The sequence below is a fragment of the Ranitomeya imitator genome, chromosome 5 (assembly GCF_032444005.1).
Source record: "Ranitomeya imitator isolate aRanImi1 chromosome 5, aRanImi1.pri, whole genome shotgun sequence".
Lineage (NCBI taxonomy): Eukaryota > Metazoa > Chordata > Amphibia > Anura > Dendrobatidae > Ranitomeya > Ranitomeya imitator.
In genome coordinates, this window is record NC_091286.1 from 342,244,264 (window position 1) to 342,271,903 (window position 27,640).

Sequence of the window (27,640 nt, forward strand, 5' to 3'; positions counted from 1 at the left end):
CAGTAGTACATGCCTGCACAAGGTAATCTTGCCTTGCGCAGGCGTGTACTATGGAGGACAGAGAATGAACTTCAATCCAATATTGCAGCCAGCATGCAGCCAGCGGGTAAGGAAAGGGTGAATCAAAAACCCCAAAACCCCGCCTCCATGGCTGAAGATTGTTCCCTCCAAATCCAGGTGACAGTGTCCCTTTAAGTATTTTGTGTGACATATCTCTTTGATTTAATTGCATTAAAATTCAAAGTTGGAAAATTGCGAAATTTTCATAATTTTCGCCAAATTTCCGTTTTTTTCACAAATAAACGCAGGTACTATCAAAGAATTTTTACCATTGTCATGAAGTACAATATGTCACGAGAAAACAATGTCAGATTCACTGGGATCCATTGAAGCGTTCCAGAGTTATAACCTCATAAAGGGACAGTGGTCAGAATTGTAAAAATTGGCCCGGTCATTAACGTGCAAACCACCCTTGGAGGTAAAGGGGTTAAAAACCGTTCCCCTAAATTATTCAAAACTGCTGTCAGGTAGTTTATTAACTCTTCAGGTGCTTTTCAGAAATTAATACAAAGTGACATGACCGTAAGGAAAAAATGTTTTTTACCACCTAAATCTTTATAACATTTGAACAGGCCGCTATAGCCGGCAGACTCTATAGCTTTTATTTGGCATTGAATTGCCATGACCAACACCAGGACCACACAATCATGATCTCAGGATGACAACGGGGTTAAAGAGAAAGCCTTCACACTCTGTTAACCATTTAGATGCCGTTGTCACTTTTGACAGCAGCATCTAAGGGGTAAAAAAAAGCCATTGTTGGTGCCAACACCAATCAATGGTGATACAGCTATAGTATACAGCCCACAACTGCTGCATTTTCACCAGTCAGGGGATGCTGCTGTCTGTTATGTGAGGTCAGTAAAAAGACGTATTGGTGATCACGAAGGGGTTAATGTTGTTGATTGTTCTGTGAGTCTTTCCTTATTGTGGCTACCTCCATGAATATCTCTAGTTGTCAGTGATTTATGTGACCGCCCACCCGCATGGGTAATACAGGACAATCATGAGCCGCAGCAGCATAGTTCACAGACGCAGAATTTTCAAAATTGTTTTCCATGGGGGCAGAAGAGCTCAGGCACCCACTGGGCCCCATCCACTTAAAGGGAATCCGTCAAGAGATGTTTACTAATTCATCTGAGAGGAGCATAATCTAGAGATAGTGACCCTGATTCCAGCAATGTATCACTTACTTTACTGGGTGCATCAGTTGTGATAGGATCATGAGTTCTATTTCAGATTTAGCCGTCCTCAGAAAGCTAACTCTTCCCACACCACTGATTAGCAGCTTTCTATGTACATTGTATATTGATAGTAATGCGTGGTGGAGGCTGAGTTGGACCAGGAGACATGTAGGCAGCTAGTCCAGCAGTGAGTATCTACTGAAGATGAAGCACTGTATTGAAACAGCACACAGGCTAATAAGTGACACATTGCTGAAATTAGAGTCTCAGCCCCTACATCATGCTGTTACACAACATTACCTGCTGACAGCTTCCCTTTAAGCCGTAAGCCAAATGGAAAATGCCACAAAAAGCAAGGTGTGCAAATCAAGACATTGGGCTTTTATTTTATGTACATTATCGTGGTTTATTGTAGAGTAAATTAGTTTTTCTTGGCACAAATCTTTTCCATTGATGGCTAAGGCCTCTTTCACACTTCTGTCTTTTTCCTTCCATCGAAATCCGTCAAGTTGTGAAAAAACACGGTCCTGCAAATTTTTCTGCAGGATCCTGTTTTTTCCCATAGAATTGTATTAGCGACGGATTTTGACGGATGGCCATCCATTTCATCTGTCGTGCACTGGATCCGTCGGAGAATAGCGGTCCGTCGTCTGGGGAAAAAACATTCAATGAAACGTTTTGTGTTTTTTTGTTTGTTTTTTAAAGCATCACAAAACCGTGCAATGACGCACCCTGCGGCATACGTCGTTGGTTATAATGGCAGCCTATGGACGCAGGATGCATCGTTGCCTGTGAAAAGCAGGAATCCAGCGACGTATTGCGTTTTTCTCTTCTGAGCATGCCTGAAATTTTTCTAGTATGGGGAAAATTATTTCTCTCTCTCTCTCTCACTCACTCACTCACACTCTCTCTCTCTACATTGAAATTCAGGCAACAACACAAACAACGCATCTGTCAAAACACTGGATGCGTTACACACGTTTTTCACTATTTTCACAACGTACGTCGACACGTCACAACAACGCATTACGACGCCCGCCAGCAAACGGAAGTGTGAAAGAGGCCTAAGCAGTTTGCTACAGACACTAATTTCATGTTTTTATCGCACTGCACAGGCAGTGAACATTAATTTTTCTTGTAGCGTGCACACAGTGTCAGCAGCAGTCGCCAGCTTCCAGCAGCTCCCGTGCGCTCACGTGTGCATGCTCATTAAGGTAATAAGTATTCACCTCTCTCCACTCCCCTAGGCATGGGGAGAGGTGAATATTCATACACTTAATGAGCGGAGACACATGATCGCTCGGCAGCAGGAGCTTCTGGCACCGGAACGAGATGCTGCAAGGGCACGCAAGGAAGGTAAGTAGGATGTTTTTTTTTTTTTTGTTTTTCCTGCTTTTCTCATGGGGGCCATACATACAAGGACAGGGATAAGGAGCCATGCATACAAGGATGGGAATAAGGAATCATGCATACAAGGATGGGGATGAGGATCCATGCATACAAGGATGGGGATGAGGAGCCATGCATACAAGGATGGGGATGAGGAGCCATGCACACAAGGATGGGAATGAGGAGCCTGCAGACAAGGATGGGGATAGCGAGCCATGCATACAAGGATGGGGATGAGGAGCCATGCATACAAGGATGGGGATGAGGAGCCATGCACACAAGGATGGGAATGAGGAGCCATGCACACAAGGATGGGAATGAGGAGCCTGCAGACAAGGATGGGGATAGCGAGCCATGCAGACAAGGATGGGGATAAGGAGCCATGCATACAAGGATGGGGATATGGAGCCATGCATACAAGGATGGGGATGAGGAGCCATGTATACAAGGATGGGGATGAGGAACCATGCATACCAGGATGGGGATGAGGAACCATGCATACCAGAATAGGGATTAGGGGGACAATGCATACCCGGCTTATACTCGAGTTAATACGTTTTCCCAGTTTTTCGAGGCAAAATTAAGTTCCTCGGCTTATACTTGGGTCGGCTTATACATGGATATATACGTTACTTCCTCCGGGAATGTTGTCTGTTGTGCGGTGATTTGCTTGGTGTCTTTTATTCATGATAATTGTGAATGCATTCATTTCTTGAAATCGCAAGTAAAATGTTTTTCACATAGGCTGACAAACATGGAAGTTATCCTGCTGTAAGTGCAGCTACTTCAGGCCTGATTCATAACAAGCACTCAAGCAAGATGGTCAGCAGTCCTCAGTCTTATCTAAAAAGAATACAAAACCCACATTTTTCTCATGTGAAGAGCTCTGGCTATGGAAAGGTTAGCATACAAATGAAGCGGACTTCTGATGATGACGGCTTAAAGTCCAAGGAATTCCATACGGACATGAAATGGAAGTCGCCTACATCTCAGAAATCAAAAGGTATTGATGATTCCATTAAATGTAACTATACATTAGACTCCTGTGTTCACTACAATAGAAATTATTCAGAGCTGCATCGTGTATGCACATCAACATCCTTGCCCCAGTTGTGTAGGTAAGGAGGAATACGGGACTCAGGACCCTAGAACGAATAATCGGTGTGGAGCCCAGCAATACAATGAGTTTCACCTAACTTGTGAAGAAGCCATAATTTTTTTTATTGTGGGAAAACACCAAGAGAACCAGTCACTAGATTCATGCTGCTGTGGAGTTTGGCTGCCATGTTTGCCTCTGCAAAGCCGCTGCCTTTCAGAGAGAAAGCTCACCTGGGAACTATAGGGATAGACATGACTAGTCCACACAGCCCCTAGCACACTTCCCCATCCCCCAGTCCAGTTGATTAACAGGTCTCTCCCTATTTACTTACAGACATGGGAGAGACCTGTCAATCAACTGGAGCAGGGCAAGGACTAATCAGGCTTCTCCCTATAGTCTCTGGCCAGCTTTACAAACCGTTTTCTCTGATGCAAACATACCCAGCCGCAATCACCCAGCCAGACTGAGAGTCATACTGCCTGTAATTCGGGTAGCATGTTTCTAGTCACAGGATGCCTTGAGTTATTAGTGAGCTACTTTTTGTTTTCGTTTAGTAGAAGCACTAGCTCAGCAAATTTGTTTTTATCTCTCTTAGGTGTGTTGTCTGCTACTAAATCTATACGGTTTGCAGAAAATGCAAGCAGCTTTTCAAAAGACAAAATGGAGCATCAAGAGACTGCTGCTGAAGCCAATATTGGAGACGCTAAAGACTGTGAAAAGGTGTGGTTAATCATTAGTTTGGAAGTTTGCATAGTCTGCTTGTACTTAACTTGCTGCATCAGGACCCAACATATTGACGTCCTACAGAGGGTATATGGTAACCTCCTGTCTCTCACGCTTTCATTTGAAGACCTAACAGTGAAATGGCTTAAATACAGTGGGGGGAAATAAGTATTTGATCCCTTGCTGATTTGATAAGTTTACACACTGACAAAGACATGAACAGTCTATAATTTTAAGGGTAGGTTAATTTTAAAATTGAGAGAGAGAATATCAAAAATAAAATCCAGAAAATCACAGCATAAATTCTATAAATTTATTTGCATTTTGCAGTGAGGAATAAGTATTTGAACCCCTACCAACCATTATGAGTTCTGGCTCCTACATACCTGTTAGACGCTCCTAATCAACTCGATACCTGCATTAAAGACAGCTGTCTTACATAGTCACCTTTATAAAAGACTCCTGTCCACAGACTCAATCAACCAGACTGTAACCTCTACAAGATGGGCAAGACCAAAGAGCTTTATTAGGATATCAAGGATAAGATCATAGACCTGCACAAAGCTGGAATGGGCTACAAAACCATAAGTAAGACGCTGGGTGAGAAGGAGACAACTGTTGGTGCAATAGCAAGAAAATGGAAGAAATACAAAATGACTGTCAATTGACATTGATCTGGGGCAACATGCAAAATCTCACCTCATGGGGTATCCTTGATCATGAGGAAGGTGAGAGATCAGCCTTAAACTACACGGGGGGAACTTTTTAATTATTTCAAGGCAGCTGGGACCACAGTCACCAAGAAAACCATTGATAACACATTAGGGCGTAAAGGTTTAAAATCCTGCAATGCCCGTAAGGTCCCCCTGCTCAAGAAGGCACATGTGCAGGCCCATCTGAAGTGTGCCAATGAATACCTGGATGATTCTGTGAGTGATTGGGACTTCGAAGGTGCTGTGGTCAGATGAGACAAAAATTGAACTCTTTGTCATTAACTCAACTCGCCGTGTTTGGAGGAAGAGAAACGCTGACAGTGACATTTAACATGCATTTCCGGCGATTGCGCCGAAAAGCCACCCACCGGTGATCCCCGTCACGTGATCGCGGGTCACCGCTGGGTTGACATGACAACCAGAGGTCTCCTGGAGACCTCTATGGTTGTCACTGCCCGCTTGCTGTGAGCACCACCTGATCAAGTTATAGCAGCTTCCAGTCTCCCATTAGACTATTGAAGCATGCCAAAAGTAAAAAAAAAAAATTTTTTAAAAATCTTTAAAAAATTTAAAAGTTCAAATCACCACATTCAAAATAAAACGATTAAGAAAATCAAACATACACATATGGTATCGCCACGTTCAGAATCGCCTGATCTATCAATATAAAAAAAGGATTAACCTGATCGCTAAACATGGCGAGGAAAAAAAGTGAAACCGCCAGAATTACATTTTTTTGGTCACCGCGACATTGCATTAAAATGCAATTACAGGCGATCAAACGATCGTATCTGCACCAAAATTGTATCATTAAAAACGTCAGCTCGCTGCGCAAAAAACAAGTCCTCACCCTTCAAGGGTGAACTTGGACATCTTATAATAGTCAAAATTGGCAACAAAGCTTCAGAGGCATCCTGCAGATCTAATGCCTCCCTTACCCAGGTAGACCAGAACAAATTCCTCAATAAAAAAAACAAACAAATCTGTGCTCCCGTCATCTTTTGACTTGCGTTTTTTAGACGACTCTGACTCTGAAATGGAGAGTGATGTGGACGACTGCAGATCTTCAAGTGAACACCCTGTATCCCGGTCCTTTATAAAAAGGATACTCGCCAAGTCTCTAGAACCGGTTGTTAAAGATCTGTCTGACATCAAGGAAGAAACATCACAGATAGGCCAAAGAGTGGAGGCTTCAGACTCCACCTTAATTCAACAAACTAACGCCATCATAACATGCTCTCAAAGTCAAGAAGGCCAAATTAACCAAATATACTCCATTCTTGAAGATCATGAAAATAGGGAGAGATGAAATAACATGCGTATAAAAGGCATCCCCGAATCGGTAGCAGCTGAAGCATTATCTCCAACTATGATAGTGATATTCTCTAAAATCTTGTCCCAAGAAGATTCCTCTCACATTGAGATAGTGAGAGTCCACAAGTCACTAAGACCCAGGCCTAGACCGGGGACCCTCCATGTGATGTCATTTGTCGTTTCTTAGACTTCCGCTCTAAAGACTTAATATTAAGACGGTCAAGGGAAATGAAGGATATCACATATGAGGATTCTCCGATCTTGATTTTCCAGGACCTAGCGACCTTGACACGCAATAAGAGATGCTTACTGTAACCTTTCACGGAAGCCTTACATCACAACCAGTGTCAATATCGCTGTCAGTACCCTTTTTGGCATTGCAATAACCGCTAAAGACAAGCGCATCCAAGCAAGGACCTTAGTGGAGATACAAGAAGTATGTAAAGAATTGGGGATCACTCTAGAAAAGTATCCAGACCTGGAAGCATCTCACTTTACATCTTCCCTAAATCTCATGAGCCAGCCATCTCCTTGGAGCGTGGTTGTCTTCCAAAACCCAGCGACCTAGACGCAAGCCAACGAAACATCCTTCTGCTCCTCCTGATAGTGAAAATGGATGATCTAAAGAACTGAGAGCCGGGTATAACCTGAGCATAAACATTTCTTTTTTTTTTCTTTTTTTTTACTTAGCTGTCCTGCAATATTTTGACTGTTCAAGTAACGTCATCACTGCTTCTCTGTTAATTTTTATTTTTTTTGCTTAAGTAGAGATTCTCACAGTAGTGGCCTTTTCCACTTGATATTGCTAGTTTGAAAATGCTCTACATATATTCTGTGCTCTCCTCACTGATCACTGGTGGGCATCTCTCTTCCCGTGGGGTCTGTCTAGTTTCATCTTTATTTTCTCTTGCTATGTGTGTACAGAGGGATTTTGCCCAGCGGGAATGGAGATAACTGGCCAAATACGGAGGCTATAGCGGCGGTGCTACCACGTTCTCATTAATGCTTACTGTTCCACTTTAACATGGTTAATGTTACTGTTAAATGCACTTACACTTGTGTACTACTTTTGTTTCTATTACCCTAATGATCTCATGCCCCACCTGCCCTTTAATACCCTTTTCATTCCCATTCCCTACGTTCATCCTGATTGCTATAAAGATTAAAGGTCTACGTACTTACTTTTTCTCTCATGGAAACTAAACAGGACACTCTTAAATTAGCAAGCTTCAACACGCACTGCCTAAATTCCCCTATTCCGATATCTCAGACATTAAACAGGTTCAGAAAAGAAAACTTTAAGATACAGTACAGACCAAAAGTTTGGACACACCTTCTCATTTAGAGATTTTTCTGTATTTTCATGACTATGAAAATTGTACATTCACACTGAAGGCATCAAAACTATGAATTAACACATGTGGAATTATATACTTAACAAAAAAGTGTGAAACTGAAATTATGTCTTATATTCTAGGTTCTTCAAAGTAGCCACCTTTTGCTTTGATGACTGCTTTGCACGCTCTTGGCATTCTCTTGATGAGCTTCAAGAGGTAGTCACCGGGAATGGTCTTCCAACAATCTTGAAGGAGTTCCCAGAGTTGCTTAGCACTTGTTGGCCCTTTTGCCTTCACTTTGCGGTCCAGCTCACCCCAAACCATCTTGATTGGGTTCAGGTCTGGTGACTGTGGAGGCCAGGTCATCTGGCGTAGCACCCCGTCACTCTCCTTCTTGGTCAAATAGCCCTTACACAGCCTGGAGGTGTGTTTGGGGACATTGTCCTGTTGAAAAATAAATGATGGTCCAACTAAACGCAAACCGGATGGAATAGCATGCCGCTGCAAGATGCTGTGGTAGCCATGCTGGTTCAGTATGCCTTCAATTTTGAATAAATCCCCAACAGTGTCACCAGCAAAGCACCCCCACACTATCACACCTCCTCCTCCATGCTTCACGGTGGGAACCAGGCATGTAGAGTCCATCCGTTCACCTTTTCTGCCTCGCACAAAGACACTGTGGTTGGAACCAAAGATCTCAAATTTGGACTCCTCAGACCAAAGCACAGATTTCCACTGGTCTAATGTCTATTCCTTGTGTTCTTTAGCCCAAACAAGTCTCTTCTGCTTGTTGCCTGTCCTTAGAAGTGGTTTCCTAGCAGCTATTTTACCATGAAGGCCTGATGCACAAAGTCTCCTATTAACAGTTGTTGTAGAGATGTGTCTGCTGCTAAAACTCTGTGTGGCATTGACCTAGTCCCTAATCTGAGCTGCTGTTAACCTGCGATTTCTGAGGCTGGTGACTAGGATAAACTTATCCTCAGAATCAGAGGGGACTCTTGGTCTTCCTTTCCTCGGGCTGTCCTCATGTGAGTCAGTTGCTTTGTAGCGCTTGATGGTTTTTGCCACTGCACTTGGGGACACTTTCAAAGTTTTCCCAATTATTCAGACTGACTGACCTTCATTTCTTAAAGTAATGATGGCCACTCGTAGCTGCTTTTTTCTTGCCATAATGCAAATTCTAACAGTCTATTCAGTAGGACTATCAGCTGTGTATCCACCAGACTTCTGCACAACACAACTGATGGTCCCAACCCCATTTATAAGGCAAGAAATCCCACTTAAGCCTGACAGGGCACTCCTGTGAAGTGAAAACCATTCCCAGTGACTACCTCTTGAAGCTCATCAAGAGAATGCCAAGAGTGTGCAAAGCAGTCATCAAAGCAAAAGTTGGCTACTTTGAAGAACCTAGAATATAAGACATAATTTCAGTTGTTTCACACTTTTTTGTTACGTATGTAATTCCACATGTGTTAATTCATGGTTTTGATGCCTTCAGTGTGAATGTACAATTTTCATAGTCATGAAAATATAGAAAAATCTTTAAATGAGGTGTGTCAAAACTTTTGGTCTGTACTGTACTTCTTTTGCAAGAAACCCACTTTCAAACAGAGAAGCTCCCCTCTGTTAAAAAAAACTAATTACAATCAGTGGTATTATTCTACTTTCCCCCCAGAAGAGCTCTAGAGGGGTGTCAATTGCATTTGACAAATGTACTCCCTTCCTCCTGATTGACTCGTTGACAGATACAGAAAGGCGATATATTTTTGTGAAAGGCCTTCTGGCAGAAACCCTGGTAACTATTGGTAACCTTTACACCCCCAATAAGAAGCAAATTAAATGAGCCATTTCCAAATTAAATCTCTTCCGTTCTTTTATGGAAGGCATAACAATCTTTGGAGGAGACCTTAACATTATCTTAGATTCTATCGTAGATTCCACCTCAAACAAATGTCAGATCTCATATCAAAATATTGTTAGGATAAAAAAATCACTTCATACTCTCTCACTAATTGACATCTGGCTGCACCTACACTCCTAGGATCTTGCCTTTACTTCTCTCACCCCCACAACTCCTATCGTATGATTGATTGTTTTCTTACCAAGGCCTCTACTGTCAAAAACGTGAAAGCAGAAATATCCCCCTCGATTCACTCCGACCACTCGATAGTCTGTTTGCTTTTCACTCTCTAAACCCCACTCTGTATATTGAGTTGGAGACTAAATTAATCACTCCTAAATTCAGACTTTAACAGACAGCGAAAGCAAAATACACTGACTTTTTCAAGATTAATGGCACGTTAGAATTGAGTTTTGGTGTGGGAAACTCATAAAGCTGTTAACTGATTTCCATAGCTTCTCACCTCAATAAACAACGCAAAAAGATTACGCAAGAACTCTATAAGGAAATATATCTACCAGAAACTGAACATAAAAGAACCCGGTTGCATCAAAATTTGGAGGCCTTGACAGCCAAGCGTTTACAATTAAAAGATTTCCTTAACAAGCAATCTGCAAAACAGTACCTTAATTGTAAAAATCACATGTTTGTTCATGGTTGTAAAGCCTCCAGGCTTATGAGGCCACTAATTAAAGTAAGACAAGCCAAAACTTATATTCACTCCCTAAAAACCACTAGTGGCCAAAGCACATCGGACCTTAATCTGATCTCTTCAGAATTCTTAAAGTACTACTCGAACCTTTTGTAATTTACACCCAGATGAATCCGGACCAGATAAAGAAAAAAAGCATTTAGAAATTCAGTCCTTTTTATCTAACCTCAAACTACCTAAACTTTCATTAGAACAACAAATAGACTTCTCTAAACCATTCACCTTGGGTGAGGTCCGATCCACTTTGGCAAACAGTCTCATGGGAAAAACCCACGTACCTAACGGTCTCCCCATTATATACTAAAAGACCTTTTCCGAGACCCTTGATACCCATTTTCTCAAGATGTGTAATGAGGTACTCCAAGGTAACCCTTTCCCCCCTCAAATTTTGGAAGCTCACATTTCCCTTATACACAAGGAAGGCAAAGATCCAGAACTCTGTAGCAACTATAGACCGATTTCCCTACTAAATGTGGATGTGAAAACTTATGGTAGCATGCTTGCAAAACGCATTGCAGAATATTTGCCAAGCTTGATTTCACCAGACCAGACCGGTTTCATTAAAGGAAGAGAGAGTAAGGAAAACGCCTGGTGAGTCCTTCATTTGATGCAATACTCTAATCATCACAGACTCCCATTGGTGCTCCTGGGCACCGATGCGGAGAAAGCATTTGACAGAGTGGATTGGATCTTGCTACAAGAAACTCTTAACTGTTTTAATTTTCCCCCTCTAATGACAGCAGCCATACTTCAGATGTACTCTCATTCATCGGACAAAATTAAGCTTAAAGGGAACCTGTCACCCCGTTTTTTGAGATTGAGCTATAAATACTGTTAAATAGGGCCTGCGCTGTGTGTTCCTATAGTGTATGTAGTGTACCCCGATTCCCCATGTATGCTGAGAAATAACTTACCAAAGTCGCCGTTTTCGCCTGTCAATCAGGCTGGTCAGGTCGGGAGGGCGTGGTGACATCGCTGGTTCTTCCTCAGCTTTACGTTGGTGGCGTAGTGGCGTAGTGGTGAAGACACAGCGCGCGATCTGCGCTGTCATCCCTTTCGTCGGTGGGGGCGGCCATCTTCCTGGGGCCGCGCGTGCGCAGATCGAGTGCTCTGCTGCACGGGGCTTCAGGAAAATGGCCGCGGGATGCCGCGCGTGCGCATTAGAGATCGCGGCGGCCATTTTCCCAAAGCCGAGATGAAGTTTAATCCTAAAACCTGAGCATATTTTCTTAAAGGGAATCTGTCACCACTTTTTTTGGCCTCATGTAAAAATATCATTCAATTTAGTGTCAGCTCTGCATTATACAGCAAGACGAGGAGGGGGTGGAGACAGACAATAAGCCACACCCATCAGACCAGACCGAGCATATTTACATACACCGTGGGAGGAATAAAAATGGTATTTATGTATCATTGGTGGTTGAGTCACGAGATATAAAAAGTACTTGTATAATGCAGAGCTGACACTAAACTGAATTATATTTTTGCATGATATGCCAAAAAAGTGGTGACAGATTCCCTTTAAATCTTCCAATAGAGCCAAACAAAATACATCTATCTAGACTTGTCTCCTTTATTCTAACAGCTGGCAAGCTTCTCATACTTCCATTATGGTGCTCACCTAGTATCCCAAGCAAGAACCAGCTGATCCTTAAAATCGATCAATTATACCATATTGAGGAATTGGCAGCACTCTCTTCACATAACCTCCTTTCCTTTCTGCGTGTCTGGAAACCTTGACCATCCTACAGAAATTCTGCCAAATTTATTTCCCTATATTTATAAGACCTTACGCATGGACATAAGATATTACCGAACCACTAATGGACCTACACCCCCCACCCCTCCCTGCTTTCCTTCCACCCCTGTCCCATTCTATGTCCTTCCCCTCATCCCCATCTGCTGTTTATCGAATATTAGTTATAATATTGTAATAGTTGTAATATTAGCTCCATGTCTTTTCCCTCTTCGTGGTTTCTAGTTATTTCAGAACTGTTTCAAATTGGAATTCTAGACATACTGCTCACACCTGTTCGAAAAAAAACCCTAACAATCTTTCATTTATTGTACTACTGATAATATGACCATTATATTTTACCTATTGTTGGTGATTTATCTGTCCCTTCTTGTTGACTATGTGGGCTTTCAAGCCGTTCTGAATGTTAGATTTATCAGATTAATCACTCCGTCTATTTTACTAGTTGTTGTCGCTTATTTCTTGATTCTTAATAAACAAAAAATTGAAAAGAAAGTAGATAATTCCCCAATAGATGACAGAGGCAGCTTGTATTTAGAACTGATTTTACTGGAGGTAATCTAGTAGATAACTATATACAGTTGTGAGGTAAACGGGTCAGCCTATTCCTTACAGATGAACATTTGTAGAGAGGCAGTTTCTCAGTGTGATATTGGCTGCTTTCAGGTTCTCTCTCTGTGGAGACCCTCACTCCGTTACATCTCAGTGGCTGAGCTGTTTTCTTCCCTCTGAGGTGACTTGCCCTCCCAGAAATGCATCCTCTCACAATGGCGGCTGTCCCCTGCCTTCTCTTCTATCTCCCTGTGGCAGGATTCAGATCCCTGTAGATGCCTGTCTCCTGTCAGAGTCTCACATAACAGTCCTTGCTGCTATCACCAACCTTTTCTGACTGACTCAAATCTTACCGCCTCATAAGTTAGCTCCTCCCCATAACATGTGCCCATGAGACTGTTTGCCAAAGTGGATCGGACCTCACCCAAGGTGAATGGTTTAGAGAAGTCTATTTGTTGTTCTAATGAAAGTTTAGGTAGTTTGAGGTTAGATAAAAAGGACTGAATTTCTAAATGCTTTTTTTCTTTATCTGGTCCGGATTCATCTGGGTGTAAATTACAAAAGGTTCGAGTAGTACTTTAAGAATTCTGAAGAGATCAGATTAAGGTCCGATGTGCTTTGGCCACTAGTGGTTTTTAGGGAGTGAATATAAGTTTTGGCTTGTCTTACTTTAATTAGTGGCCTCATAAGCCTGGAGGCTTTACAACCATGAACAAACATGTGATTTTTACAATTAAGGTACTGTTTTGCAGATTGCTTGTTAAGGAAATCTTTTAATTGTAAACGCTTGGCTGTCAAGGCCTCCAAATTTTCCCATAAAACTCAATAAAACCTTTACTGATGTTGTCCCTGTCAGAAAATTCACAACGAAGTAAGACAAGCAAAGAAATGGGAATAACATAGGAAAAACAGCATATATTAAGGCTATGTGCACATGTTGCGGTTTTTACCGCAGCGATTTTGCAGCTGCGGGTCCGCAGCAGTTTCCATAGCGTTTACAGTAAACATGTAAACCAATGGGAAACCGCAAACCGCTGTGCACATGCTGCGGGAAAAACTGCTCAGAAACGCAGCGGTTTACAATTTGCAGCATGTCACTTCTTTGTGCAGAATCGCAGCGATTCTGCACACATAGAAATGCATTGATCCGCTTACTTCCCGTATGGGGCTGTGCCCACCATGCGGGAAGTAAGCGGATAATGTGCGGTTGCTACCCGGGGTGGAGGAGAGAAGACTCTTCTCCAGGCCCTGGGAACCATATTTGTGGTTAAAAAAAAGAAAATAAAAAATAATGATATACTCACCTCCCAGCGCTGCACGCGGCCGTCCGGTCTCAGGGTTGCTATGCGAGCAGGGCCTGCGATGACGTCGTGGTCACATGACCGTGATGTCACGAAGGTCCTTCTCGCACAGCATCTTTGGAACCGGACCGCCGCGTGCAGCCTCGAGGAGATCGGGACGTCAGGGGGTGAGAATAACCATTTTTTAAATTATTTTTAACATTAGTATTGATGCTGCATATGCAGCATCAATAGTAAAACAAGGGCAGAAGTAAAACCCGCAGCGGAAACCGCAAGACAAACCGTGATAAATCTGCAGGGATAACCGCAGCGGATTTGCCCTGCAGATTTATCAAATCCGCTGCAGGAGAACCCGCAGAGGACCGGCCTACGTGTGCACATAGCCTGAAAATGCAGAAATAACGTAATAATAAAAGTACTTCTATCTCAGAAACTTTATGTGATAGAGCAAAACTAAGCATATTTTTGGAATCAGCACATCAAACTCCATAAAACAGACATATTACCTTTGTTGATGATTTTTTTTGTGTTGACCAGTGTAGTTATATTTGACCCCTTACATATATCGTAATCTATATAAATAATTGTCTAAGGGATACTTCCGTCTGTCCTTCTGTCACGGTTATTCGTTCGCTGATTGGTCTCGGCAGCTGCCTGTCATGGCTGCCGCGACCAATCTGCGACGGCAACAGTACGATTACTCCCTCCCCTACTCCCCTGCACTCAGTGCCCGGCGCCCGCTCCATAATCCCCTCCTCTCACCGCTCACACAGGGTTAATGGCAGCGGTAACGGCCCGCGGTGTAACGCGCTCCGTTACGGCTGCTATTAACCCTGTGTGTCCCCAACTATTTATTATTGATGCTGCCTATGCAGCATCAATAGTAAAAATGTCATGTTAAAAATAATTTAAAAAAAACTGCTATACTCACCCTCCGCCGCCTTTCTCGCTCCTCGCCACGCTCCCGGACCGCTCCATTGCAAGCGGCAGCTTCCGCTGAGGTCCCGTCCCAGGGCTGGTGTGCGACAAGGACCTGCCGTGACGTCACAGTCATGTGACCGCAACGTCATCATAGGTCCTGCTCACACCAGCCCTGGCACCGAAAGCTGCCGCTTGCAATGGAGCGGTCCTGGGAGCGTGGCGAATAGCGGGAAAGGCGGCGGATTGTAAGTATAGCAGGACTTGAACGGGCTATAGGTGAGTATATGGTTTTTTTTTTTAAGTCTCTATACTACGTGGCTCTGTGCTGGCCAATATACTACGTGACTGGGCAATATACTACGTGACTGGGCAATATACTACGTGACTGGGCAATATACTACGTGACTGGGCAATATACTACGTGGCTGGGCAATATACTACGTGGACTGTGCAATATACTACGTGACTGGGCAATATACTACGTGGCTCTGCTATATACTACGTGGCTGGGCAATATACTACGTCGCTGGGCATTATACTACGTGGCTGGGCAATATACTACGTGGCTCTGCTATATACTACGTGGCTGGGCAATATACTACGTCGCTGGGCATTATACTACGTCGCTGGGCATTATACTACGTGGCTGGGCAATATACTACGTGGCTGGGCAATATACTACGTGGACATGCATATTCTAGAATACCCGATGCGTTAGAATCGGGCCACCATCTAGTTGTTAATAATTAGTGATGAGCGAGTGTACTCGTTGCTCGGGTTTTTCCGAGCACGCTCGGGTGACCTCCGAGTATTTGTTAGTGCTCAGAGATTTAGTTTTTCTTGCCGCAGCTGAATGATTTACAGCTACTAGCCAGGCTGAGTACATGTGGGGGTTGCCTGGTTGCTAGGGAATCCCCACATGTAATCAAGCTGTCTAATAGCTGTGAATCAGTCAGCTGCGGCAAGGAAAACTTAATCTCCGAGCACTAACAAATACTCGGAGGTCACCCGAGCATGCTCTGGAAAACCCGAGCAACGAGTATACTCGCTCATCACTATTAATAACAGTTGTTTTTCTAATATTTTTCATTATCTGAGCTCTCTTATGAGCCCATCTTGGTGGGCCACGTAATACTTTGACACTGTAACTGAGCATGCAAGCTCGTATATTAGAGTTCACTGTCCTCTGCACTGACTGTCGATGCTTTATAGCACCTTGGTATTGCAGCGATGTGCATTTGTGCTAGAAAACATTTGTAGAGTTGGGAGACAGCAAGCACAAATATGGTCATATCCGGTAAATTATAGTATAATATAGGATGTCAGGGAAATGCTCACCTTCTGGTGTTTTGAATCCCACAACTGCAGTAACCAGCAAATTCAGCTGCTGCGGCACTCCCAGGAAAGAGGTGCCTGTCATAGAGAAGAAGGTTATGAAGATCGGAGTGGTGATCTGCACTAGCTGTGGGATTCCAATCGGATCCAACAGAAGTAAATCAAGAGAAATTCTAATAATGGTTTATTCTCAAAAATTCCTCTGGCTTTAGGTCTGTTGGATCTCTTTGGTATCTCCCAGCTAGTGCATATCACCACTCTCATCCTCTTAACCTCCTTAACTAGAAAGCATCAGTCAGTGGGCGGAGGACGGCCCACTGAGTGGGCAGAGGACAGTGAAGTCTATCATCTCAGCTTGCATGCTCAGACCCCATGTCAGTCATTTAAGAGCAACCCCCCCCATCAGGAGCCAGTGATGTGATCTTTTCATTACGTCTGTATCATGTGCCCAGGTGAGGGGTGGATTGGACATAAAAGACAGGAGATAGTGCCTGCATTTTAACAAAATATAACATGGCTCACACCAAAATGCACACTCATAGCGGAAGCGTAGGTAATTTTATGTATAACTGTGGCTGTGTCCGTCACATGCACACTACTATGTTGGTGGGGAAATACATTACTTCAATGAAATGGCGCCCGAGTCAGTGCATGTGTATACCACGTAGAATGAGTTCAGTAACTAGTGACCGTATATTAGACAAGCGATTTGTTATGATATGAAGGGTTAAGACATATGAAAGGGGGTCAAATAGTAGTGGAAAACTCATTTGAACTAATAGCATTAATATTTCTCATTATTCAGTCGAATGTTCCTGGTGGTCCTAAGAAAAGAACTTCAGAAGTCCATGAATCGGATGTCGGTGTCAATGATCTGACCATTCTTCAGAGACTCCAGAATGTTGAAGACAAGTTAAATGCAGGACATGGGCAGACAGTGACTTTCCTAGAAGGCTCTTTAAGAAATGATTATAAACATACACATGAAATAGAAGAGATGAAAATAGATTATGAAAAGGAAATTGAAGAGCTAAAAAGAGAAAACTTCATTCTTCAAACAAAGGTTGGTTATAGAGTATTGGAAAAGTAGCTGGTCACATTCTATTCCGTTTAGAATTTGTTCACTTCTTGATCAGAGGTTATTTTCGAGCTACGCACCTCATATAGCCACATTCCAACACCTCACTGACTGTACACATCATATCGAACATGCCACGTTCCATTAGGTTGTGAAAAGCAAGTGTATTTTCACCAAAGGAACATATAGTATAGCATAGGTAATTGAGCGCAGTCAGTGTTTAAGGTGGCGCAATTAACTTCTTATATGCCATAGTCAAAAGCAACCACTGTAGTTAGGGAGATTAACAGAGGGAGGTGGCTCCCGCTCACTCCGTGGGCTTCCAGGACGATGGTCCAGGGTGCTGATTACTGATTTGTTTTTAGGTGTTTAAAGGGAATTTGTCATGTAAAAAAAGTTATTTACCTTTAGAAATAGGGATAATCTGCAGGTAAGTAGCGTTAAAATGCTGCCTGCTACTGAAAGCACAGCTACCGGTAGAAAATGAACTATCCTTCTTGGAGCTGCTTGCTTTCAGTCATGGTGATGTGCTTGGATCTGTTACGGTACAGTTACTATCCTGTGAACGGTGGCTGTAATTGCTGTTCGGCGCTTTAATTGACAGCGTGCGCTGCAGATGTGTGCATTTGACAGGTTCTCTTTAAAAAGAAAATACAAAAGAAAGAAAAATACAATTTTTAAATACAATATAGTTTAATATAAAAAAGCACTTCCAAAAAAGACACACATCATATCGGTCTCCATAATAACCGGTAAAAAAAATAATCTATCATTTATACTGCCAGGTGAATATCGCATAAAAAAAACTACAACAGAATTACCATTTTTATATTCATCTCTCCTCCTATAAAATGAAGCAAAAACATTCGGATATATCACAAAGTGGTTCCACTAAAAACTACAGCTTGTTACATAACAAAAACAACCCTCGTAAAACTCCGTAGGCAGAAAAATAAAGTTATTGCTCTCAGAATATGATGCAAAAAAACAGTTGTGTTTATTTTCTTCCTCTCAAACCGTGATATTCTTCTGCAAAGTAGTAAAACAGACACATTATAAATTTAGAATCCCTATAATCATACCTACCCGTGTGCTATATACCTTAGGCTCGGTGAACCCTATGTGCTGTATGGAGAAAGCAGAAAAATCCAGCTCACAGATGAAATCCAAAAGTCTTGACATAGAGCGCATGTCACTCGAAACGCTTCAAAAGATGCCTGTACTCTCTTTTTATGACCACAATTTTAATCTTTGCTTCATATACCTTGGATAATAAAATGCACTTTTTTGGATTTCATCTGTGAGCTGGACTCTTCTGCTTTCTCCATTGGGTGTTGCACCCTGCCCAGATGCTATCCATGCTCCAGAAGTGTGGAATCGCAGGTGGTGAGCTGAATTTTCTTCTGTGACTATGTGCTGTATACCTCATGCTTGGTATACCCAATGTCATTTATAACTCAGGCTCAGTATCTCCTATGTGATGTATAGCTCAGGCTCAGTGTCTCCAGCAGTCAGAGTGTCATGACTCTGTTGTCGAGTGTTCCTGGCCCAACGGCTCCTTCCCTGTCCCTAACGTTAGGGGTGTCCTAGCTCGCCCTGATCCCCGGATTACTTATTATGGTGAAGATGCCAGGGCCACATACCTTGGATTAGCTATTGAACTCCTGAATCCGCCCTCAGTCTTTACCCTTCCCTCACCCTGGGAAGAGGGGAGTAGTAGTGTACTGTAATACACCAACCAGACTAACAAGGTAATATGAACAGGGGTAATGAAAAGTACCAAACATACAAATATAGTTGCACATGCAACAGAGGAATACATCGGGGAGTGCAGGATGAGGTTAAACCAAAGTAGGAGAAGAAAGGGAATTATCATACACTCAAAACCTAGCAACAGTCACAGATAAATCCACCCAAAGCCTTCTCCTATAACAACTAACAACAACCTCCAGCCAGGCAGCGAAAGCTTGCTCTGACAATGAGTGCTAGCCAGGGCCCATATTATATAGGAGATGGGAGTGGCTAATGGCAAGCAGCTGAGAGCCTTAACTCAGGAAAGCTTCTAGGAGATTTCAACTGAGCAGATTAACCCCTGCACTGCTAAAATAAACTTGCACCATTTAATATAAAGGTGAAGTGCTTCTAATCAGTGCAGAGGTAGGAGAAATCAGACGCTGTGGTCTTCTGGCTCTTCTCTGCCGCTATAAACCTGTGACACAAGATGCATCATGTGTTTTACCCAATTACTTCTTTCTGCTGCATGTTTTATTTAGGGGAAGATGCTATTCCTAATTACTGAGCTGGATCTTTCCGAGCTCCTATGTATCTTTTAGGTATTATTATTTTCCTCTTTTGACATTTATAGTTTCCATGTTTAGCATAATAATTTCACTGCTTTGATGCTGAAATTATTTTGCTCAGTCATGCTTTTTAGTTACTTTTCTAAAGGTAGTCGTGCGACATCCTACAAATGGCCAATAAAAAGAAAAGTTGAGGCAGAGTGTCAATCTTTTCAATATAAAAGGTGAAATTATTATTTTCTCAAACAAGGCATGGCTTCGAGTCACAGCAGTTCTTCTCACATTTCAAACTCGGTAGTGGTTGCACAAACGAAAATGGCCAGTTGCGCTGTATTTGTTACATCTGTTGTCTCATCACAAGCCAGAGAAAAATATTGGATATCTCCTGCTGAATCTGATTGTTTTTTCAATGTCTTGGGGTAAGTCAGTAATGCGATCTGAGATGGTACTCCGAGACAAACTAACAGTCTCCACAGCAGCCACCATTCCCTCTTTCACAAACTCTCCATCTAAATAAGGTCTCAGCTTCTTTGCAATTAGCTCGCTCACTACATAGCTTGTCTGAATAACATTGTCTCTGTTACTACGAGGCCAAGTAAACAGGCTTGTTGTGATTCCAAACTCCGCTTTAGAGCATTGATTTTATCCAGACGCATGTGACTTTGCAATGCATTGAGTTTTACGTGTTTAGTACTGTAATGACGCTCAAGACTGGCTTCTTTCATTACTGCTAATGCATCACCACAAACCAGGCACACAGGTTTGCCTTTGACTTCAACAGAAAACTTGTTTTATCGCACTAGAATTTACGGTAGTGAACAAACAGTTCAATTTTAGCCTCAACTGACCATATAACTTTCCTCCATACATTTGAGGAGTCCCCCACAAGTGTATTGGAAAACCCAAAGCAAGCCTTACAATTTTTGTGTGTAAGTAAAGGTTTTTTCTGTCCACTCCTCTATAAAAGTTGCCTATTTGGAGTGTACAGCTTATTGTGGTCGTATGGACAGATAGTCAGTGTCTGCTTGGGAACTCTGCATCCTACCTTTGGTCTCTGTGCCGTCTCTCTGATTAACCCCTTTCTGACCTCGGACGGGATAGTACGTCCGATGGCTGATCCCCCACTTTGATACGGGCTCTGGCGGTGAGCCGCATCAAAGCCGGGACATGTCAGCTGTTTTGCACAGCTGACATGTGCCCGCAATAGCGCTGGGTGAAATCGCGATCCACCCGCTGCTATTAACTAGTTAAATGCCGCTGTCAAACGCTGACAGCAGCATTTAACTAGCGCTTTCAACCGACCGGAAATGCGCGCATCGCTGACCCCCATCACGTGATTGGGGGTCAGCGATGCATTGGCATGACAACCAGAGGTCTATTGAAGACCTCTATGGTTGTTGATGCCAGATTGCTATGAGCGCCACCCTGTGGTCAGCGCTCATAGCAATGCAGTAATTCAGCTACATAGGAGCGATCTATGCATCGCTGCTATGTAGCAGAGCCGATCGGGCTATGCCAGCTTCTAGCCTCCCATGGAGGCTATTGAAGCATGGCAAAAGTTTAAAAAAAAAGTTTTAAAATTTTTTAAAAATATATAAAAGTTTAAATCACCCCCCTTTCGCCCCATTCAAAATAAAACAATAAAAAAATCAAATATACACATATTTGGTATCGCCGCATTCAGAATCGCCTGATCAATAAAAAAAAGGATTAACCTGATCGCTAAACGGCGTAGCAAGAAAAATTTGAAACGCCAGAATTACGTTTTTTTTTTGTTGCCGTGACATTGCATTAAAATGCAATAACGGGTGATCAAAAGAACGTATATGCACAGAAATGGTATCATTAAAAACATCAGCTCGGCATGCAAAAAATAAGCCCTCACCCAACCCCAGATCACTAAAAGTGGAAACGATATAGGTAACCGAAAATGTTGCGCTTTTTTTTTTTTTTTTTTTTTTTTTACCACTTAGACAAAAAAATCACCTGGACATGTTTGGTGTCTATGAACTCATAATGACCTAGAGAATCAGAATGGCAGGTCAGTTTTAGCATTTAGTGAACCTAGCAAACAAGCCAAACAAAAAACAAGTGTGGGATTGCACTTGGAATTTTTTTCCCGTTTTCTAGTACACGACGTGCTAAAACCAATGATGTCGTTCAAAAGTACAATGTGACCCGCAAAAAAGAAGTCCTCACATGGCCATATTGACGGAAAAATACAAAAGTTACGGCTCTGGGAAGGAGGGGAGCGAAAACGCAAAACCGAAAAAAGCTGGGGTCATGAAGAGGTTAATGCCCTCCTTGCACGGGTTGAAAATTTTGGTGGGCGTCCCTCTGTTGGCAGGTTTGTTGTGGTGGCATTTTCTTTCCATTTTATGATAATGGATTTTATTGACCTTCTTGGGTAATCGGCGATTGGCATTTTTTAAATTTACTTCTCAACAACTTTGTCCCTGACTTGTTTGGAGAATCTCCTAGGTCTTCATGGTGTCGTTTGGTTAGTGATAACTCTTGCTTAATGGTGTTGCAGCTTCTGCGGCCTTTCAGAAAGGCCGGGTTCACACACAGCGAGATACGGCCGAGTCTCGCAGGTTAAAACCAAGCTCTGGCACCAGCACTCCGGAGCGGAGCGTGCGGCCGCACAGCAAAACATGGAGCCGCACGCTCCGCTCCGGAGTGCCGGTGTCAGAGCTTGGTTTTAACCTGCGAGACTCGGCCGTATCTCGCTGTAGTGTGACTCCGGCCAAAAGGTGTGTATATACTGACAGCCCATGTAACACTTGGATTACACACTGGTGAACTTCCTTTCACTAAGCATGTAACTTATGAAGGTAATTGTTTGCACCAGAAATGTTTAGGGGCTTCATAGCAAAAGGGGTGAGTTTATATGCACATGCCAATTTTTCGTTTTTTGATCCCATAAATTTAGTTTATGGCAATATTTTTCTCACTATAGTCACCAACTTAGACTGTTTGGTGCTGATGCATCACACACATCGGTTTACAAAAATATTTAAACACAGGTTGTAATATTACAAAATAGGTAAAAAGTTTAAATAATTTTGCTAGTCACTGAGGCATCCATAATCTATTCCAGTCAAAATTGGTCTTCAGAAGTTAAAGGGAACCTGTCACCAGGTTTGGCTGATACGCGTTACGGCCACCGCTTTTCAGGACTTATCTACAGCATTCTATAATTCAGTAGATAAGCCCCTGATTCGACCTGCAAGAGACAAAAAATATATTTTAGTCCGATCCGATGGGTGTCGCAGTTCCTGGTCCGGCACCACCCAGCTTCTTACGATGTCGCTTTCTTGCTTGCTTCACAGGTTCCCCAGCATCGCGCTCCTGCGCAGACTTACTTATCTGCCCTCAAATTTTTGCAGTGCGTAGGCGGTGGGCCTCTCTGACCTTTCTCGGCGCCTCAACAGGCTAGTATGCCTGAGCAGGATCGTGATGCCGGGGAACCCGTGTGGATGACGCAGGGACGCGTCATCCACATGAAGCAAGCAGGAGGGCGGCATCGCAAGAAGATGGGAGATGCCGGACCAGGACCTGCGACACCCATCGGACCGCCCCGCAGGTGAGTACGATAAGTTATTTTTCTTCTCTTGCATTATACAATGCTGTAGATAAGCCCTGAAAGGTGGTGGTCGTAACTCGTATCGGCCAAACCTGGTGACAGGTTCCCTTTAAATAGCGAACCTTCCCTTTAGCTGTATGCCCAGACAGGGGAGATTGCCCAACAAATTGTGAAGTCCATTTTTTCCTTGTGGAATTAAAACATTTGAGACCAAAGTAACATTTTTAACCCCTTAACGACCGCCGATACGCCTTTTAACGGCGGCCGCTAAGGGTACTTAAACCACCACAGCGCCGTTAATTAACGGCGCTGTGGAAAAAGTAAATAGCGCCCCCCAGAGTCGGATTTTCTCCGGGGTCTTGGCTGCCGGGGGTAGCCGAGACCCCAGAGAACATGATTCAGGTTGGTTTTTACCGACCCCGCTTTTGCGATCGCCGGTAATTAACCGTTTACCGGCGATCGCAAAAAAAAAAATGCGATTTCTTTTTAATTTCTCTGTCCTCCGATGTGATCGCACATCAGAGGACACAGAAATGGGGTCCCAGGTAGCCCCCCCCCCAATACTTACCTGTCTCCCCCGGTGCTCCTCGTGGCTCCCGATGGGCGCCGCCATCTTTTTCCGGCAACGGGAGAATCTTTGGGGTCTCGGCTGCCGGGGGTAGCCAAGACCCCAAAGAACATGATCGGGGTCAGTTTTACCAACCCCTGTTTTGCGATCGCCGGTAATTAACTGTGTACCGGCGACCGCAAAAAAAAAAAGTAATGTGTAATTCTCTGTCCTCTGATGTGATCGCACATCAGAGGACAGAGGAATAGGGGGATTCGGGGACCCTGCCATACTTACCGGTGTCCCTGGGTCCTCCTGCTGCTCCTCCTGGCCGCCGTCGTCTTCATGGCAAAAGAAAATGGCGGGCGCATGCGCAGTGCGCCCGCCATCTGTCGCCGTCTGCTGGCTGGCAGGAGAAGAGCAGTTGGGGCTAAAATTAGGGTTAGAGCTAGGGTTAGGGCTAGAGTTGGGGCTAAATTTAAGGTTAGGGTTGGGGCTAAATTTAGGGTTAGGGTTGGGGCTAAATTTAGGGTTAGGGTTGGAGCTAAATTTAGGGTTAGGCTTCTTTCACACTTACGTCGGTACGGGGCCGTCGCAATGCGTCGGCCCGACATACCGACGCACGTTGTGAAAATTGTGCACAACGTGGTCAGCGGATGTAGTTTTTCAACGCATCCGCTGCCCAATCTATGTCCTGGGGAGGAGGGGGCGGAGTTATGGCCACGCATGCGCGGTCAGAAATGGCGGACGCGACGTACAAAAAAACGTTACATTGAACGTTTTTTTGTGCCAACGGTCCGCCAAATCACAACTGATCCAGTGGACGATGGACGCGACGTGTGGCCATCCGTCACGATCCGTCGGCAATACAAGTCTATGGGCAAAAAACGCATCCTGCGGGCACATTTGCAGGATCCGTTTTTTGTCCAAAACGACGGATTGCGACGGATGCCAAACGACGCAAGTGTGAAAGTAGCCTTAGGGTTGGGGCTAAAGTTAGGGTTAGAGTTGGGATTAGGGTTAGGTTTTGGATTAGGGTTGGTATTAGGGTTAGGGTTGGCATTAGGGTTACGCTTGGGATTAGGGTTAGGTTTGGGATTAGGGTTAAGGTAAGGGTTGTGATTAGGGGTGTATTGGGATTAGGGTTAGATTTGAGGTTAGGATTGAGATTAGGATTAGGGGTGTGTTGGATTTAGGGTTTTGATTAGGGTTATAGTTAGGGTTGACATTAGGGTTGTTTTTGGGTAAGGGTTGTGATTATCATTACGGTTAATGATTAGGATTATGGATCGGGTTGGGATTAGGGTTAGGGGTGTGTTGGGGTTAGGGTTGGAGCTAGAATTGGGGGGTTTCCACTGTTTAGGCACATCAGGGGGTCTCCAAACACGACAGCCAATTTTGCGCTCAAAAAGTCAAATGGTGCTCCCTCCCTTCTGAGCTCTGCCGTGCGCCCAAACAGTGGGTTACCCCCACATATGGGGCATCAGCGTACTCGGGATAAATTGGACAACAACTTTTGAGGTCCAATTTCTCCTGTTACCCTTGTGAAAATAAAAACTTGGTGGCTACAAAATCTTTTTTGTGGAAAAAAAAATATTTTTTATTTTCATGACTCTGCATTATAAACTTCTGTGAAGCACTTGGGCATTCAAAGTTCTCACCACACATCTAGATAAGTTCCTTGGGGGGTCTAATTTCCAAAACTGGGTCACTTGTGGGGGGTTACTACTGTTTAGGTACATCAGGGGCTCTGCAAACGCAACATAACGCCCACAGACCATTCTATCTAAAGGTACCGTCACACTAAGCGACGCTGCAGCGATACCGACAACGATCCGGATCGCTGCAGTGTCGCTGTTTGGTCGCTGGAGAGCTGTCACACAGACCGCTCTCCAGCGACCAACGATGCCGGTAACCAGGGTAAACATCGGGTTACTAAGCGCAGGGCCGCACTTAGTAACCCAATGTTTACCCTGGTTACCATCCTAAAAGTAAAAAAAACAAACGCTTCATACTTACCTTCCGCTGTCTGTCCCCGGCGCTGTGCTTCTCTGTACTGGCTGTGAGCACAGCGGCCGGAAAGCAGAGCGGTGACGTCACCGCTCTGCTTTCCGGCCGCTGTGCTCACAGTGAGTGCAGGAAAGCACAGCGCGGCCCTGCACTTAGTATCCCGATGTTTACCCTGGTTACCAGCGAAGACATCGCTGAATCGGTGTCACACACGCCGATTCAGCGATGTCAGCAGGAAGTCCAGCGACGAAATAAAGTTCTGGACTTTCTGCAGCGACCAACGACATCACAGCAGGATCCTGATCGCTGCTGTGTGTCAAACTGAACGATATCGCTAGCCAGGACGCTGCAACGTCACAGGTCGCTAGCGATATCGTTTAGTGTGATGGTACCTTAAGTCTGCATTCCAAAACGGCGCTCCTTCCCTTCCGAGCTCTGCCGTGTGCCCAAACAGTGGTTTACCCCCACATATGGGGCATCAGCGTACTCGGGATAAATTGGACAACAACTATAGTGGTCCAATTTCTCCTGTTACCCTTGTGAAAATATAAACTTGGGGGCTACAAAATCTTTTTTGTGGAAAAAAAAAATATTTTTTTATTTTCACGACTCTGCATTCTAAACTTCTGTGAAGCACTTGGGCATTCAAAGTTCTCACCACACATCTAGATAAGTTCCTTGAGGGGTCTAGTTTCCAAAATGGGGTCACTTGTGGAGGGTTTCTACTGTTTAGGTACATCAGGGGCTCTGCAAACGCAACATAACGCCAGCAGACCATTCTATCAAAGTCTGCATTCCAAAACGGTGCTCCTTCCTTCCGAGCTCTGCCGTGCGCCCAAACAGTGGTTTACCCTCACATATGGGGTACCAGCATACTCAGGACAAATTGGACAACAACTTTTGGGGTCCGATTTCTCTTGATACCCTTGTGAAAATGAAAACTTGGGGGCTAAAATATCTTTTTTGTGGGGAAAAAAATATTTTTTATTTTCACGGCTCTACGTTATAAACTTCTGTGAAGCACCTGGGGGTTTAAAGTGCTCACCACACATCTAGATAAGTTCCTTAAGGGGTCTAGTTTCCAAAACGGTGTCAATTGTGGGGGGTTTCCACTGTTTAGACACATCAGGGGCTCTCCAAACGCGACATGGCATCCAATCTCAATTCCTGCCAAATCTACATTGAAAAAGTAAAACGGCGCTCCTTCACTTCCAAGCTCTGCGGTGCGCCCAAACAGTGGTTTACCCTCACATATGGGGTATCGACGTATTCAGGAGAAATCGCACAACAACTTTTGTGATCTAATTACTCCTGTTACCCTTGTGAAAATAAGAATTTGTGGGCGAAAAGATCATTTTTGTGTAAACAAATGCGATTTTTTATTTTCACGGCTCTACGTAATAAACTTCTGTGAAGCTCTTGGTGGTTCAAAGTGCTCACCACACATCTAGATAAGTTCCTTAAGGGGTCTAGTTTCCAAAATGGTGTCACTTGTGGGGAGTTTCCACTGTTTAGGTACATCAGGGGCTCTCTAAACGTGACATGGCGTCTGATCTCAATTCCAGCCAATTCTGCATTGAAAAAGTCAAACGGCGCTCCTCCACTTCCAAGTTCTGCGGTGCGCCCAAAAAGTGGTTTACCCCCACATATGGGGTATTGGCGTATTCAGGAGAAATTGCATAACAAAATTTATGGTTACATTTCTGTTTTTACACTTGTGAAAATAAAAAAAAATGGTTCTGGATTAAAATGTTTGCAAAAAAAAGTTAAATGTTCATTTTTTCCTTCCACATTGTTTCAGTTCCTGTGAAGCACGTAAAGGG

General features: G+C 43.7%; 1 protein-coding gene across 2 annotated transcripts in view; it reads left to right on the top strand.

The window, feature by feature from the left end:
- Positions 1-27,640, top strand: part of CEP162 (centrosomal protein 162) — a 256,920-nt gene that overhangs the window by 73,886 nt on the left and 155,394 nt on the right. For both annotated transcript variants that reach the window (XR_011312415.1, XM_069726421.1), the window contains exons 12-14: positions 3,378-3,636; positions 4,328-4,452; positions 17,102-17,359. Coding sequence is in view for 1 of the 2 variants with exons in the window: in XM_069726421.1 (XP_069582522.1) it covers positions 3,378-3,636; positions 4,328-4,452; positions 17,102-17,359 (642 nt within the window). In the remaining variant the exon portion in view is untranslated. The remainder of the gene's footprint in view (positions 1-3,377; positions 3,637-4,327; positions 4,453-17,101; positions 17,360-27,640) is intronic.